This window comes from Daldinia childiae (genome assembly GCF_008694065.1).
Source record: "Daldinia childiae strain JS-1345 chromosome Unknown Scaffold8, whole genome shotgun sequence".
Classification (NCBI taxonomy): Eukaryota; Fungi; Ascomycota; class Sordariomycetes; order Xylariales; family Hypoxylaceae; genus Daldinia; species Daldinia childiae.
Genome location: NW_022984649.1, coordinates 312,057 through 328,781, shown reverse-complemented (window position 1 = coordinate 328,781; position 16,725 = coordinate 312,057). Strand labels below are relative to the sequence as shown.

At 46.4% G+C, this 16,725-nt stretch overlaps 7 protein-coding genes across 7 annotated transcripts; 4 read left to right on the top strand and 3 right to left on the bottom strand.

Annotated features, from left to right (window-relative positions):
- Positions 1–271: 271 nt before the first annotated feature.
- On the top strand, positions 272–2,206 carry GL218_06885 (Pentalenolactone D synthase; the record flags this gene model as incomplete). The annotated part of the gene is made up of 1 exon (XM_033583619.1): positions 272–2,206. The coding sequence occupies one exon, from the start codon at positions 272–274 to the stop codon at positions 2,204–2,206; it is 1,935 nt and encodes a 644-aa protein (XP_033433062.1).
- Positions 2,207–2,621: 415 nt separating this feature from the next.
- Positions 2,622–3,842, bottom strand: GL218_06884 (uncharacterized protein; the record flags this gene model as incomplete). The annotated part of the gene is made up of 3 exons (XM_033583618.1): positions 2,622–2,899; positions 2,977–3,657; positions 3,755–3,842. 3 exons carry the CDS (start codon positions 3,840–3,842, stop codon positions 2,622–2,624), a joined length of 1,047 nt encoding a protein of 348 aa, XP_033433061.1.
- Positions 3,843–4,694: 852 nt separating this feature from the next.
- On the top strand, positions 4,695–6,314 carry GL218_06883 (Metacaspase-1A; the record flags this gene model as incomplete). The annotated part of the gene is made up of 5 exons (XM_033583617.1): positions 4,695–5,472; positions 5,530–5,888; positions 5,961–6,013; positions 6,071–6,240; positions 6,289–6,314. 5 exons carry the CDS (start codon positions 4,695–4,697, stop codon positions 6,312–6,314), a joined length of 1,386 nt encoding a protein of 461 aa, XP_033433056.1.
- Positions 6,315–7,609: 1,295 nt separating this feature from the next.
- On the top strand, positions 7,610–8,845 carry GL218_06882 (Acyltransferase LovD; the record flags this gene model as incomplete). The annotated part of the gene is made up of 1 exon (XM_033583616.1): positions 7,610–8,845. The coding sequence occupies one exon, from the start codon at positions 7,610–7,612 to the stop codon at positions 8,843–8,845; it is 1,236 nt and encodes a 411-aa protein (XP_033433055.1).
- A 596-nt stretch (positions 8,846–9,441) lies between these two features.
- Positions 9,442–10,282, bottom strand: GL218_06881 (uncharacterized protein; the record flags this gene model as incomplete). Its single annotated transcript, XM_033583615.1, has 3 exons — positions 9,442–9,449; positions 9,504–10,107; positions 10,193–10,282. 3 exons carry the CDS (start codon positions 10,280–10,282, stop codon positions 9,442–9,444), a joined length of 702 nt encoding a protein of 233 aa, XP_033433058.1.
- A 2,018-nt stretch (positions 10,283–12,300) lies between these two features.
- On the top strand, positions 12,301–13,110 carry GL218_06880 (uncharacterized protein; the record flags this gene model as incomplete). The annotated part of the gene is made up of 1 exon (XM_033583614.1): positions 12,301–13,110. One exon carries the CDS (start codon positions 12,301–12,303, stop codon positions 13,108–13,110), a length of 810 nt encoding a protein of 269 aa, XP_033433057.1.
- Positions 13,111–14,086: 976 nt separating this feature from the next.
- GL218_06879 (putative J domain-containing protein C2E1P5.03) lies at positions 14,087–15,468 on the bottom strand (the record flags this gene model as incomplete). The annotated part of the gene is made up of 2 exons (XM_033583613.1): positions 14,087–14,419; positions 14,479–15,468. The coding sequence occupies 2 exons, from the start codon at positions 15,466–15,468 to the stop codon at positions 14,087–14,089; spliced, it is 1,323 nt and encodes a 440-aa protein (XP_033433277.1).
- Positions 15,469–16,725: the final 1,257 nt, after the last annotated feature.

Sequence of the window (16,725 nt, the reverse complement as noted above, 5' to 3'; positions counted from 1 at the left end):
TCAGAGGATGTTATCTGTTGAGCTCAACTTTCCTAGTTAGACTGAAAGTAGAAGAACTAGACCGAAGATGTGATTGGGGAATTTGGGGTTGGGAAGGGGTTATTACATACTTACATAAAATATAATATACGCTGCATCGGCGAGCTATCGTTCCGTTGCATTAAGATTCATATATTTTTATATAAAGACATCTTCTCTGACAAGACGACGAGCTCCCTTCAACAGATGATAAGGCCCACTTCTATAATCATTACTTAGGGACTTCTTTACAATGGAGGAATTTGCTCGCATTCAAGAGAAATATAGCGCGGAAGCCCAAAAGCGTCTCCGACCTGAAGGTGCTGCTCAGTTTCAGACACTGGCACAAAGCGACTCCGATCAGTTGCGTCATCTCGCTGACGATTTCTGGGCTGATCACGCTGCCTTAGATGCGCTACCGTCACCCCTTAAACCTGGCGACTCTCCTAAGTTTCTCATAGCAGGAGCAGGGATAGGCGGTCTCGGGGCTGCGGTCCGACTTATCGAGGCCGGCTTCTCGGTAGATCAGATTCGGATTATAGAGACAGCTGGCGGCATCGGTGGCACGTGGTATTGGAATAGGTATCCGGGACTACATTGCGATGTCGAATCTTATGTTTACCTGCCACTATTGGAGGAGACAGGATTCGTACCCTCTCAGAAATATTCTTCTGGAATTGAGATAAGGAACTATCTGCAGCAGGTTGTGAAGAAATGGAATCTCGAGGATAAAATTCTGTTCAGATCTAAACTTGACAAGATTGAATGGGATGATAGTGCTCACGTATGGAATTGTGATATCACTACTGGAAGGGGACCACGAGGAGACGAAAAGACGACTTTTCAGGCAAAGGCAGAATTTGTTTGGGTAACTGCTGGGTTATTGAGTAAGCCCCAAGTACCGAAGCTCTCCGGCGTTGGGATAGAGGGGTTTAAGGGTGATGTTTTCCACACAGCGCGGTGGAACTACGATACCACCGGCGGTACACAGGAGGAAGTCTTCCCAGACTTATCCAAGTTGAAAAATAAAAGGGTAGGTGTTGTCGGAACCGGTGCGACAGCGATTCAAGTTGTACCATGCCTGGCCGAATACGCAAAGGAGTTATATGTATTCCAACGTACCCCTGCCGCAGTTTACGGTCGTGGCCAGAAACCGACCGACCCAGAGGAATGGAAGAAGATTGCTGGCCAGCCCGGTTGGCACGAGGCTCGCCGGCAGAACTTAGCAGCGAATATATCCAATTGTGCTCCGCCTGGAACCCCGGACTTGGTCGATGATGAATGGTCTCGACAGGTTGCTTACGCGGGCCTAATTGGCGACCCGGAGTTTGCGTTTGTGTCACCGGAGAAGATCCCCGAGGTTATTGGTCAATTTCTAGCTCGAGACGCACCAAATGCGGCGCGGCTGCGGGCACGGATCGCCGAGATCGTCAAGGATAAAGAGACAGCTGAGAAGCTTACGCCGTGGTATCCAGTTTGGTGCAAGCGACCTACTTTCAGCGACACGTACTTGCAATCATTTAACAAACCTAATGTTCACCTTGTCGACACGGACGGCAAGGGAGTTGACAGCGTAACGTCTGAAGGCCTCGTCGCTAACGGCCAAGAGATCCCCCTTGATGTCATCGTGTTTAGCACGGGGTATCGCGGACCAGGTGCAGATGGAGCAGATCCATCTATTCGCGCCGGCCTCAAGGTGCATGGCCGTGGTGGAAAGACTGTCGCGGAGTCCTGGGCAGATAAAGGTATTGCTACGCTTCACGGCTATGCGAACCACGGTTTCCCAAATCTATTTTGGCTTTCCCCCCTACAGTCCGGTGTCAGCGTTAATCACTCACATGTGCTCGATGTGCAGTGCAAGCTCATCGCATACGTAGCGGCCACAGCTCACCAGAAAGCAGGCGGTCTGAACAAGAGCGGGGTCACGGTGGAGGTTGAAGAGGCCGCGCAGGAGGCCTGGAGCATGAAGATCATGCAGGGGGCGGCTCGGTTCGCGACCGTGACGGTCTGCACACCGAGCTATATCAACAACGAAGGGAAGGCAGTCGATCTGACGGCTAGCCTCGAGGAGCAGATGAAGCGGGCGCGAGCGTCGCCCTACAGCGCAGGTCTTGTTGAGTACATTCGGGAGTTGCAAGAATGGCGCGATGAAGGTAACTTGAAGGGTATTGAAGTCACCGCCTCGTGAAATTAGTACGATTTAGAAGACCGTGAAGTAAGAGTATTTTACTACAGTATATTGTGCTTCTTTTGAGCGGTACGAGTTAGCACAGTGCTACCTAGTGTGTACTAGTTAGGTATATCAATAAGGATATCTATCGTAGGATCATCTGCTATAGGTGAGAGAGGCTGGTAGAGGAAATAGACAAAGTCTGTCGAAAATGATCTTTACTATCATATATAGGTACTTGATAGACACTTGGAAAAGCTTTATTTAGTGCTAAGAGACTCGTTAGTCATTAACTAGGATCATAACATAAGAGCATAGCTGATTGCCCTCAACCGCACGAGAAGTGCAATTTCATCCGTTCAATGCATCCCCTGACATCCCTTAGGTGTTTTTACACCCAAGTAAGACCAGTTCTAAGCTTCGATACGATCTACTAATCTTCATATGCCTCCTCGTACTCCTCTTGGTACTCCTCCCGAGCCTCTTCGAGCTCTTCGAAATCGCTACTGCTGGCGTCGGAATCTTGCGCCTTGGCAAGGGCTTCCTCGTAATCTTCACGAGCGGAACGTACAGACTCTCGATCGCTGGCATCCACATACTCACCCTCTGCATTGTACGCTGGTTCATAAACCGGCTCATAAACAGGGGCGGGAGGTGGAGCTGCGTAGACCGGAGCCGGTGCGGCTTGATGATGTTCATCATCCGAGTCATCTGTACGGATGTTAGCATGATAATTCACACAAGAAGCTGATATATGGCCGAAAGGCGGTACGGTTAGAGGGGCTTACCGAGAGCGTTGGCTATTAATGCGCCGCCGATAGCACCTACAGCTAGACCACCGGCAGCACCCATTAAGAGGCCGCTATGGTCCTTTTTCTTTTTCTTCTCTTCGCTTCCTTGCCTATTGTAATCTTCTCCCTGCTGATGCCCGTAGCTTTGATCTCCGTGGCTGTATCCATATCCGCCCTGTTCACCATGGCCTCCATGAGAACTATAACCGTGCGAATCTTGGGGATAACCATGGCTCGGCGCGCCATAACCCGGTGCGCCATGAGATGAATAGTTAGATTCGCCGTGAGATCCCCATCCTCTGTCACCTCCGGTTTGGCCGCCTCCAGCATGGTAACCTGGTGCTTCCCATTGCGAATGGCCGGTTGCCTGCTCGTGGTAATACCAGCGTTGGTACTGTTGGTCAAATTGTGGTATCCAACCGGCCGGGATTGGAGGCTTATCCGATGGTGGCGAATAAGTAGGACCGGCACCCGGAACAGGCGGCGGGGGGCTGCTATAGTTACCAGGCGGTGGGGGGGTATGATAATTTCCAGGCGGAGGAGAATTATAATTGCTTCCGTGTTGAGGCGGGTAACCACCAGTACCACCGTATTGAGGGTTTGGCGGGTTCGGCGGATATGGATCTCGGCCGTGGCTGCTACCGTATTGCTGAGAAGGAGGTGGATAATTTTGATGGCCTAAGATGGCGATTAGTATTAATCAGTTTGTGTCTATCAAGGTTGAATATAGAGATGATGGGTTAGTGAAGAATGAAAAATCAATAAAAATACTTACTTGAATATCCTTCTCGCTCCCGTGGCTTTTCGGAACCACCAAGGTTTAGCTCATCGAGCTTACTAGTCAACTTATTAAAGAAAGACATCGTGTTAATATTCTTCTTGATTTTGCTGTTAGATTTTATGCTATATCTTGTTAAGAAGATGGAGGTAGATATGTTCTACTTTTAGGTTGATGATGTGCGAGACAAATGGGAACAACTGTGTGTCATTCAACCAATCGCCTTCTTGCCGTGAGATATTGTCTGGATACTTATATTTGGAACTGATCAGACGGCTAGGCAATCTAATAATCTGCAAGCTTACGGCGTGCTTCAAAGGTCCGTGATGGAGATGACTGGGTTTTAACCCTTGTTTGACTGAAACTTGTAGCACACTTTACTACACAGATAATGATTTAACAATAGGTGTGTAGGTATATTAATTCTTAAGCCATGTAAGTGATTCAAGGGGGCCTGCTGCGGTTGCTCCCGGTTTGCTAATAGGAGGCCTAACAATTAGTGTCTTAGGTACCTAACCTTAGGTATATTTTAGTGTTAAAAATGGTTACCCGCATAGACGCCGTGGCGGGCGGCCTCCTTTTTGCCCCTCCATAGCCCCTCCTTCGACCCCGCCAAGACTATAGTCTCCCTTTTCGTGTTACCACCCCACCATCAGCGTATATCGTCACTGCCGTGTTACCCGTCAGCCCTATGTAAATCCCTTATCGAGTTATCGAGACCCTTAATTCCTTCTCCTGTTTTATCATTTCTCAGCCCCAAATCTTACATCCTACATCTCCTGGACCCACACAGAATCATAGGATAGATACTGACCTCCAAGGTTGTCTGCTTGTTTTACATCCTAATATTTATTTACCATATTTCTTCTTTAAACGAGTAGTAAATCTCACCATCACTTAACCAATCCCAATCGTTCATCTTTGATCACCTTGTAAAATGTCTGGTTGGGGTCACGACCAAAATTACGGCGGAGGATACGGCGGAGGGGGAGGAGGAGGATATAACCAACCTCCTCCTCATCAAGGATATAATCAACCTCCTCAAGGATACAACCAACCCCCTCAAGGGTATAATCAATATGGTCCGCCTTCTGGTCCTCCGGGTCATAATCAATATGGGGCTCCTCCCGGTCCGCCTCCCCAGCAACATGGCTATAACCAATATGCCCCTCCGTCTGGACCTCCACCTCCTCAGCAGCACGGGTATAATCAGCCGCCGTCTTCGTACGGCCAAGGATCTAACCGCTATCCGCCGCCTTCCTACCCCCCACCACACGGTTTAGATCCATATGGATATCCCATTCACTCCGGTGGCCCTCCCGTTCAAGGTTACGGAGGCCAGCACCGAGCCGGCCCTCCTCCGCCAAGTGCTCCACAGCAATTCGGTCACGGCGCACCCGATGGTTATACTTTCCAGTATTCCAATTGTACCGGTAAACGTAAGGCATTGTTGATCGGTATCAACTATTTCGGCCAGAAGGGTGAACTACGTGGTTGCATCAACGATACCAAGAACGTCTCCCAGTTTCTGATCGAGCGCTACAACTTTAAGAGAGAGGATATGATAATCTTAACTGACGACCAACATGACCCCATCATGGTGCCGACCAAGACGAACATACTTCGAGCTATGGAATGGCTTGTTTCTGGTGCTCGTCCTAATGATGCATTATTCTTACATTACTCAGGTCATGGTGGACAGACAAAAGACGAAGGTAAGATAGTCTTGAGGCAACTCTAAATATGAATAAATTGTTCATTTTAAATCACAGATGGAGACGAGGAAGACGGTTATGACGAGGTTATCTACCCTGTCGACTACGAAACTGCCGGCCACATTGTTGATGATCAGCTTCATCATGTAGTCGTTAAGCCTCTACAGGCTGGTGTGAGGTTGACAGCAATCTTTGACTCGTGTCATTCCGGTTCGGTTCTAGATTTACCATACATCTACTCGACTAAAGGTGTTCTAAAGGAACCCAATCTTGCAGCTGAAGCTGGACAAGGGCTACTAAAGGCGTTTTCTTCCTATGCTTCAGGTGATGCAGCAGGAGCTGCAAGCGCCATCTTTGGTTTTGCTAAGACTGCGTTCAGAGGAGATGACGGGTATAAAAAGACCATCGAAACCAAGGTAAGGAATACCCAAAACTTTGATCTTCCAAGTAAATCCCTGTGAAACAAGTACTAACTATTGGGTTCATAGACCTCGCCCGCAGACGTCATCATGTGGTCCGGAAGTAAGGATGATCAGACATCGTAAGTCACAACGTAGTCGAAATCCAACAATATCGTAGGTAATTAACAGCAATATAGTGCGGACGCGACTATTGCATCCCAAGCAACCGGAGCGATGTCTTATGCTTTTATCACAGCTCTTAAGCAGGACCCTAAACAGAGCTACGTGGAACTACTCAACAGCATCCGTGACGTGCTGGAAACCAAGTATTCCCAAAAGCCACAGTTGTCTTGCAGCCACCCTCTCGGTGAGTTCCTCGAACCCCATAAATCAAATTACGTACTGACTTTTACAGATACCAGCATTTTGTTCGTTATGTGAGCTACTAGAAATAGGATATGTATTGGACGAGGTCAACTTGATGTTGATAGGAAACATACTTCCCTTTAGACTATGTCGCTTTTAAGTTGACAGGGCATACGAGCGGAAATTGACTAGCAAGGCGTCCTAAAAGGAGACTAAGATGCATAGTACAATGTGATTTACAAAACCATCTAAGTCACATACCGTAGAGGGTTTATCTCGAATCACTTTTATATAGCCGGTGTCTAAAGTTTTAGTGATGAAAACTTTTGAAGTGTCGTCAAAAAGCAATTGCCTTGAGCACAACCTCGAACTTACAAGGGCTCAATCGCAAGATCTTGAGTGATAGGTATGTAGAAGTCATCATCAACACACGAAAGTTCTTGTTCCACATTCCTCCAATATCATTTTCCAAGGACGTCTTTAAACTACTGCTAGGTTGGTGGTAACTCATCAAGCTCGAGGACGGATAGGATTATCTCAATTATAAGATTTTTCTATCGTGACAAATAAGGATTAATCACACGTATATAGCTATCACGAAGAAAGCCGAAAGTCAACAATGTAAGACTAAAAATTCGCCCCAAAAAATGATTGACAGGAGCACAGACGCAGCCTCTACTAAGACACCACTAAAAGTCCTAGAGGATCTCTTGCATGATGGTGATGACCTCATCCAGGCCCACAAAGAGTGGTATGTTTAGGTACCTATCTAAAGCTACGAGATTTTACAAATGTTCACCTAGATCAAGATTATCACATTCCGAATAACTTTATCTCTTGCAGTTCCAGCATTTTATCTACCATCTTTGAGGTTACGAACCTCGGACATTTCGAAAACCGGGGACACCGAGGATACCGACAACACCGACGGCAACTCTAGTAGAGCTTCCTCTCCGAGAAGTAGTAGCTCTTCTCAATCAAAGGTCGTCTTCACGGCACCGAATGGGGGGCATACCTAAACATAGATGGATGTCCCTACTCATAATGACACATTCTGATTCATACCTATTTCATGCCTAGACCTACTGACCTACAGGCTAAAATGGAGACCAAAGGCAAGGATCTCATGTAGGTATCCATGCGACACACACGGCCTGAACCCCATAGTGCATAGTGACGCTTCGCTACCCGAACACGCTACTTAGAGGTAAGTTGCTCGAATATATAATCCTTTGAAAGGATTATTTTCCTACACTCTTATCTTGGCCTCCCAGTGTGCGTGTCTTCTATGTATTAGGTATATACATCTGTGTATAATCGAAATCATTTTGTTCTGTGTTATAAGTTCAGTTACAGTTTGCCTATTAACTATGGCTGACGGAAGCATTGATACTAGCTTCCAAGCTTCTATCGATGCTGGCACGATCCGTGGTGCTATCATATGCGCTACCGACGCTGAAGGCCACTTCACCTTCGAAAAGACAATAGGAGAGCGTACATTGCTATCTGGAGAGAAGCGACCTCACAAACTTGACGACGTGCTATTCCTCGCTTCGGCTAGTAAGCTGATTACTACCATCGCTGCTTTACAATGCGTAGAGGATGGGCTTCTATCACTTACCGGCGACCTTTCATCCATTGCGCCTGACCTTGCCGCAAAACAGGTCATCACCGGGTTCTCTGAAGATGGAGAAACACCTCTACTTGAGCCACAGATCCGTCCTATCACACTTGAAATGTTATTAACTCATAGCTCTGGTCTCGCCTACCATTTCCTTAACCCCCTCATCGCTCGCTGGCGTGAGAAGTCCCGTGTGGAGACCAAAGCTTCCAACGAGAACGACAAGAAGACGGTTGAGGAGTTATTCGATTATCCATTAAGCTTCCAACCTGGTTCCGGCTGGCTGTACGGGTCGGGGCTCGACTGGGCTGGTCGCATTGTGGAACGTGTGACTGGCAAGACGCTGCTCGAACGTATGCAGGAGCGGATTTTTAGCCCGCTCGGTATTTCAGACGCCCAATTCTACCCGGTGACTCGGGAGGATCTACGCGCGCGCCTTGTCGATTTAAACCCCGATGATCCAGAGGCTCTGGGTCGCGCCGTGCTAGGCGGTAGCGGCGACATGAACAAGAGCGCCCAGGGCGACTTTGGAGGTCACGGTTTATTTATGACAGCTCCAGACTACGTCAAAGTGCTACACTCGCTACTGGCCAATGACGGAAAAATTCTCAAACCGGAAACAGTTAACGACATGTTTGAACACCATCTTACCCCGGAAGCCACCGAGAGCCACCGAGCCGCGCTGGTCAGTCCCATGGGCATATTTTTCCGTGTCGGCACTACAGTTGATGCGTTATCAGGACATGGACTGGGCGGCCTGCTCACATTGCAAGACATCGATGGCTGGTATGGAGATCATACCCTCACTTGGGGAGGCGGCATGACTTTTGCTTGGTTCATTGATCGTAAGAACAACCTGTGCGGTGTTGGCGCTATCCAGGCTACGGTTACCTTAGACGCCGATGCTATGGAATCGCTGAAGCAAACCTTCCGCCATGACATCTACCGCAAACGCGCCGCTTGGAAGAAGGAGCAGACTTCGTGATGTAAAGGTCCATCATTTCGTTAGATCGGTGTATACTAGGTACTCTGTCAAATCCATGTCATGTATGTAGCGCAGTGTCCAACGCCTCCCACTCAGTTTGAAGATATATAACTTCATCAATCCTCATAGACAGAAGCGCTGGATTTGACTATGTCTAAAATATTGATACAAGACTCACAATGTCTATATATCTATAGTGGCACGCAAATTATCCATCTAGTCCGTAACTAAAGGGTTTCCGATAAGAAAGGGGTAGCTACCTACCTATATATACGCTTACTATTTATCTTACCAAATGATTAAATAGGTAATGAGTAACTTGTAAGTTTAAAGATACTAGTTATACGTACGACTAACTAGCTTATAATACGATAAAGAGTTCAACTACATCGCTTAGGATAACATACACTGAAAGTGGTTCGAAGGTATTAGACTAACGAAATTTCTTAAGGAATCTAGGTTATTCGCGTCAAAATATTGAGACCAGGACTGGAGTTAAATTATGGTTACTGGTGTTTCGGTTGCGGTTTCAACCTTAATGTATTGACTGAAAGCCAGCTCATCTACATATGTTCTAAGACATATCAACATTCATTCTAAACACCTATATTTACTCGGTTAGTTGGCATGGTCAGGTATAAGCATAATAGAAACTTACCTAAAGCGGTTGCAATGGCTTCTCCCACTCCCTTGGCCGAGCTAGGGTTCTGGCCAGTAATCAATTTCCCAGAGACACGCACTGTCGGACCCCATAACTCAGAAGCCTTATGGAAGCTAGCACCAGTCTCCTTTATTTTATCCTCCAACATAAATGGCATAAGCTTGGTCATACCCGAAGCATCTTCCTCTGCATTGCTGAAAGCGCTGACATCTTTGCCCTTTAGGATATTCTCTCCGCTTGGGAGTGTGACATTAACGAATACAGCAGGACCGTGACAAACCGCGGCTGTGACCTTACCCTTGGCCCAGAACTCGTTGATAAGAGCGATTGAGTCCTTGTCCGTCGCTAGGTCAAACATAGGGCCGTGTCCACCTGGATAGAAGATAGCGTCGAACTCATCAGCACGGCCTAAGAAGTCAGAAATCTTAGCGGTGTTCTCCCAGAGAGACTTTTTGTTGTTGAAGAAATCGATTGAAGATGAGTCGTCTTTGATCCACGGTTGTAACGAGTTCGGGTCTAGAGGCGCGACGCCGCCTTTTGGCGAGGCGATTACGAGCTCGCACTTTTTGGATAGGATTTCGTATGGATGGGCAAACTCGGGCTGGTTTCAAAAATATTAACTCAGGTTCAGCACTATGAGACGAGCGTTGCTTGGTCGGCCGTATACGCTGAGCAAGGTAACATACCAAGTACCACCCAGTCTTCTGCACCGGCTTTCCGGCAGAATCCAGGATTTCTCCATAGGAGGTTAATACAACAAGGACTTTCGGCGCCATGGTAGATGGAATTATATAGGATTGAGTATTGAATTGATAGAGCTAGAAGATAAAGTGTCTTGCGATTTGCGTCTGATAACTCTTACAATCACGACTCGATGGAACATGTTAGAGCTTTTATAGACACCTTGATTCTATGATAAATATGGATACGATTAATCATGATTCTACAGCTATCTTGCTCTGGCATCGAAAGTCCTAAGCTTTATAGCGTATGAATTCGGCTACTTTGACGTCAGAGTGCTCCAGTGTTTAGATATCGAGCCCGAGAAGACATTACATATGCCTATCCTAGGTTAGATGAAAACGGACAACTAAGTAATAGCCAATTGAATTACTGGTTTGATATTTTAGCTGATTTTAGTTACTTATAGATTCCTTGACATCTTCACGTGCACTATGAAGCTATATTCGAACGCTACGCCGCATATATCTTGACCTAAGAAGATCGTTTAGATTCTCGGGGAACAAGCTATAAACGACTAGGTTACGTCATATCTCATTGCACTAAAATGAGAATATAAATCCTCAATCAGTATTTTCACATATGGTACCTACCTAGGTATCAAAACGAAAATCCAATGCGAATGTATAATACTGGCTTGTTCAGACTGGGTATACTACCTATGAGAGATATGGTATTGGGTATGAATTATTTGAAATAGCATGTGAATTGTTAAGAATTTTATATCTGGGGAGTAGTGCTAAATGAATTGAAGATAGTAAATTCTTAGATGCCCTAAAAGTTATGCTAGTTTATTATAAGAACAATATGCTCAATTATAAGGTACCGAACTCGAGGCAAATGAATAATGAGTACCACTGTGTTAGTAATCGATAGTTATTGTAAATTTATAAAGAGAGTACTTAGAATACAGGTCAACATGAAACACCTTTATTTTCTTTTGATAAACTTCGACACATGGCTTAATACAAAAAAGGTACCTAGATATGTATAAGTCTTTATTCTCAATTTTATCATTGCGTATTCGTAGATTCGTCCTCGAGCAAGCTCACCTGATTTCTCTACATGCATGTACAACTGTATCTAAGTGCATGTTGGTAAATGGCGATTGGGCCTTAGCGGAGTCTTGGGTAGCTTTGGGCGCCAATGGGCATGACCTAGCGGCCTATAGTCCACTAAAATAGCCCCTCGTCACCCTTCGTCACCCCTCACATCTCCTCGCTAACTTTACGATTAACCAAAGAAATCGTTAGATTTAGTATATTGTACCCATAATGTACCTAGTACCTGAGATAGGTACCTATCCAAGATGCCCGTTACCCCTCCCCCTCTTCCCTCCCCCTCCATCCTTCCCTCCTCGAACTCTCCGCTATCACCCGGCGGGTCTTCAATGCGTTGTCATCATTAACATCAAACATCAAACGCCATCCCTTTTATTTATTATATTATCTTTCTTCATCCGTGACAACTATTTCATCAACGCTTCTTCGTCAATCTAGTATCGCTCATTTGCGACACTGCTAACTCTTGAACGAAGCTCACATTATCGTAAGCTATTGTATTGCGACGCCACTCGCCATTTGATATTATTGATCTGTCTTTTTGCCTCAACTCATCTCTCTTACTCCCCCCTTGCTCTTCTACGGCATCAGACCTCTTTCAGGGGTTTAATTTCATTGATACTGACTACTTGTCCACCACTCATCAAGCATCAAAGCAAAGATTCTAAAACGAAACAAAAAAAGACTTTGTTGTCCATCCTCGAAGTGATTGTTTTGGACATTATTAATGCCCAAGAAATTCTACCACCTTAGCATAGTCAATATAAGATAGAATTCTCGCAGTTCTTACTTTACCACAAACGCTTCTCTATTTCCCCTATACTCTACATTCTAACCGACACCCTCATCTCTTCGGACACAGTTATTTTATTTGCACTTTGCAACAAACGACAACTTTGGTATATCAACTTCAACACCTTTCCAGGCGCGGTGAATACCTACCCTTGGTCTTTAAGTTACTAAACATCTCTAACCCTATATACTTATAGAAAATGACTTACTCGCAACCAAACATGCAAACCAGCGATGACCTCGCTGCGTTGTTCTCTCGTAACTTAACATTACAACCTCAACCAGCCCAGGTCCCCCAAGAAACACCGCAAGCGCAAGAGCCAGAAATAAAATATTCCATCACCCAACACTACCACCATTCTGCCCATATCGCCCATCAAGACGACTCACAAGCGGAACTCCAGAGGCGATCATCAGAGCCGCCACAAACACAGCAGTTTTCTGCAGAGTCGATTTTAAATTCATATGGTATCGATCATACTGCGCTTTCTGCGGCGCAAATACAGCTCTTCAAGACAGCCGAGGATAATCAAAAGCTGCGTTTGATTGAGCTATGGCGAATCTGCCCCCCTACTGGTTCCCATGAGAACCCAGCCGTTGCTTGGACTAGCACGACGGTCGAACAAGAACAGCTCCTCGCCCAATTGCGCTACGAGAGAAGAATGGCCGAAGAGGAACAGAAGAATACTATGATGTCCATGGATGGTACACCCCTGACACCAGTCCAGACCGGAGACGGACGATGGGTCGCCACATGCGACGTTGAGCCTTACATGATGTCTGGCTACGAGGCTTTAGCTAGACGCGAATATGAAGAGTCCGCAAGACGACAATATGAAGAGGCCATGGAAAGGCCCAAAGATGTTTACAGCCATTTTGGCACCGCTATTGGTGGCCCCAACTACCGTCCAGCGACGGACCCCGTCTACGATAACGACTGGATGAGTAAACAGCAATCCATGGAGAACCAATACGGAATTTTTCAACAGATGGATGATATGCACCTATAGTACCATTTTGAATGTATATATCCTTCGTTAGGTTAGCATAGATCAGATCAGCATAGTTTACTTTGACTAGGTAGATACTACGCAGGGAGACTAGCGGATGCCGTATGTGGGAGGCAAGGGGGATACTATGGACTCACGGAGAATTGCATGCGGACGTGGATATCCATATTGGACTACACATATTTCAATTCATGTCAAGGGACGGAGTTGAGGATATCTCCCCTTTCATAGCCTTTATATCTCTCTTTCCTGTCCCCTTATTTGCATAGTGTATGGCTAACCATTCTTGACTTCCAGAGTCACTCGGAAAGCTTAACTTACTACTCAAGGTATGTGTGTATCCCGCCCCAAAACCATAGCACACATGTATATCTATACGTCCCCCCCCTATCTTCTTGCCCTGGTAGATCTCCTTTCTATCTCATTGTGCTTTCGGTGCACTCGAACCTCGGTAAGCGCAATGACTCGCCAGCTCATTTTCTTTGCTTGATATTTTTGGTCGATTACTGCATCATACTATCCAGTGTAAAGCCTCAATATAGATAGTTTGAATGGAATGAAACTACTTTACCCCTATTCTCATATTGTTCTAGATTGATCAGCGGATATCGTGTTGAAATGGGATCTCTGTCAACTACATTGTAAGAATGGTCTAAATCAATGCCAAGTTCGTGCCAGCTTAACTCAGTGATGTATTTCCCGAATTGTTCAAGATATAATTTATTAGGTCTGAACAATCAACTCCTACAATAGGAACTTTGAGCTGTTGCTGCTTATCATCGGACTGGAACATCTTGAGCACGTGTTTTCTGAATTGAATAGATTCACTTTTATGATCCACCACACAGGTTGCTACATACACCACGGTGTCGGAGGAGCACTGTTTATATATATGCCAACCCTGTCATACGTGTAAAAGCATCCAAGACTCCTCAGCCCCGTCCACCAACCCGCCCTTACTTCCCAAGTCCCGATTCTAGCGTTTCTTGTTCCTTTTCTTGGCCTTGTTGCTTTGTTGTGCTTGGCTACCCGTGACCTTCGGCTTACTGGGTAGGTCCTCGACGCTAGTCCCTAGGAGCTCGAAGTCTTCGGCCGAATCCGTGGAGGGTGTTCGCTGCGGCTGGTCGGATGAGGAGTCGTCTACGAGATCATCGGCGCCTTGCCTTTCGTCATCTTCGTCAACTTGATCGTCTAGGTCGTCAGTGGGCTTACGGGAGCCGAAGACTCGGCCTACAGTGGCTGAGTAGGCCCAGATAGGGAGTTTGACGAGTGCGGTATCCTTGACTGTAGGCGGGGGGAGTTCGTTGAGCTAGAATATATACGGGTTAGTTACTGGGCCCATGAGAAAGATGAATGAATTAGACTTACGTCGAGAAGGAATGCCTCTACATTGCCATCTGCGTCCTCTTGCTCCAGGTACACATCGCCGAGAGAGTCGACAACTAGGACTTTACCATTCTCAGCCACGACACGCTTCTTAGCGCCTGTTGGGCCGGCTCCTTGGGTTTGCGGTATTGGTGTTGCGCTTCCACTCGCCTGCTGCCCGGGGCGTCCCCGACCGCGTAGCTGGCGTCTTCCTCCCTTGGACGATTCCTTGCGTTGGTCCCGCTCCTGTAGCCGCCGCTGCTTGCGGTTCATCGCCATCGGGGGTTGTTGGTCGTCGTCTGCTGGGGGTGCTTGAGGAGGCGGTGTAGCGGTGGTAGGTGTATCGACACCTGGAATTTCGAGGTTGTCACCCCAAGCGGCCTGCCTTGCGAAGTTGATATACCGCTCAACGAATTCGCGTTGCCTTTTCCAACTCATGTATAGGGCTATGTAGTGGAAGCCACCGCCGCCCACGAGCAGGCACCCGAATAGCACGGTGCCTAGCCCTGGCCGATAACGGCTGTAGTAGTATTCAGTACCCTTCCATACAGGGAACCCGTTAGACATGAAATGATCATAACGGGCACGACCAGAGCCTCGAAGAATGTTTGCAATAATAGATAGACGGGCTTGACGATCGCCGGCAGCTTTTACAGCAGCCTTGATTTCGGACTGTGTAGGCTGCTTCGTGACATGGACACCAGGCTTCTTCCCCTTGCCCTTTGCCTTAGCCTGCTTAGCACGCTCGGCCGATAACTGTTGCTTGACTTTATCTGGATGCAGCTCACGAGACTTCTTGCGGTAAGCCTTGCTGATCTCGTCTTGGGTGGCGCGCGGTGAGACACCGAGGAAATCGTAGAAGGTGACATTGGCACCCTCATACTGGGAGATCTCGTCGCGCAGACGGAAGATCTCGCGATCTTCTTTCGTCCATGCTGCAGTCAACGGGGTAAGGAGGGCCAAAAGACCCATAGAAAGGATGGAGAACCTCATCGTCGCATGTAAATTCTGATCGGAGACTGGCTCCGAGGTGGGCTAAAAAGAGACCGATGGGTGAAGTCGAAGGTAAATTATTTTTTACCAATTCACTATTGGTTAGATGCCGGATGGTTACGGCTTGCCGTAGTGTGCGGTTTGTCGCATCAATTACGTCGTTCGTGATACGCGAACTGAATTGAAGTTTGCTAACTTTGGATAAATGTTATTTGGTGGAAATTTTTATTATTATTATTATTTCGTTTTTAGACCCATGTCAATTGCAAGGTGTCGACAATGTGGTGGGGCCCAAAATAAGTGGGTATAATCGTAGCATTATGTAATATCACTTTTATGGTGCAGTAACGGGTTTAGTGATTGATAAATGTAATTAACCGTAACATCTCAGTGCACTAACAAACAGATACGTACTCCAAAGTCCAATATTCTCTCCTTTTAATAAAAGGAACAGAACTTCATGACACCATGATATTCTGTCCCTCTAGAATGATATACTGCATGAATGAAGATGGTCTTAACTAGGTCTACCATGTAAGTACCTAAAATATTCATATTAAACGATTAGTGATTCGTACATAATACTAGCATATCGAATTACAACCCCTTTATCAAGCTACACCAAGCTCTAACTCCTTTATACACTAAATTATCCATTCCTCCAGGATTTAAGGTAAAGTTGGCGGTGAGTGTTTGATAAAGGTAGGAAGCATGTAAATATATTTCTTACTAGCCCTCGCTAATCCATGGGTAAGGTCGCCATCTCTCCATCGTCTCCGCGTTACTTTCTTAGGATTTGGAGATATCTCCAATCGGAAAGCTGCCATCATGAATGGAATACTTCTATTTGGAGCTATTGAAGGCCGTGTCGGTAAACCTTCCCGAGGTCAAAAGAACCATCGGCGCCGCATTATAACTAGGAACGACACTACCTGATCTAGAAGGGCCGTCGACGACCTGGAACTAAGTACCGAAGTGCGGGGAGAACTAATATGGAAGCGCTTGATCAATAACAGGGAAAATGCGAAGATCGTGTCGTTTTCCGCCGCGGTAGTGCTTCAACTCCACACGTAGTATATAGCTATTATTGAAAAGTTGGGGTAGCTCTCAGACCCTAGATAGTAACCGTACCGGGTTATTAAAATGCAAGGTGGCAGCATGGCTTTTCTCTAAGCTACTCCCCTTTCTCAATTTGGGGTCCTCTAGATCTACATTTCTTTCGTCTCTTGCTTAGAGTCGGTAGAATCATGACGGCCG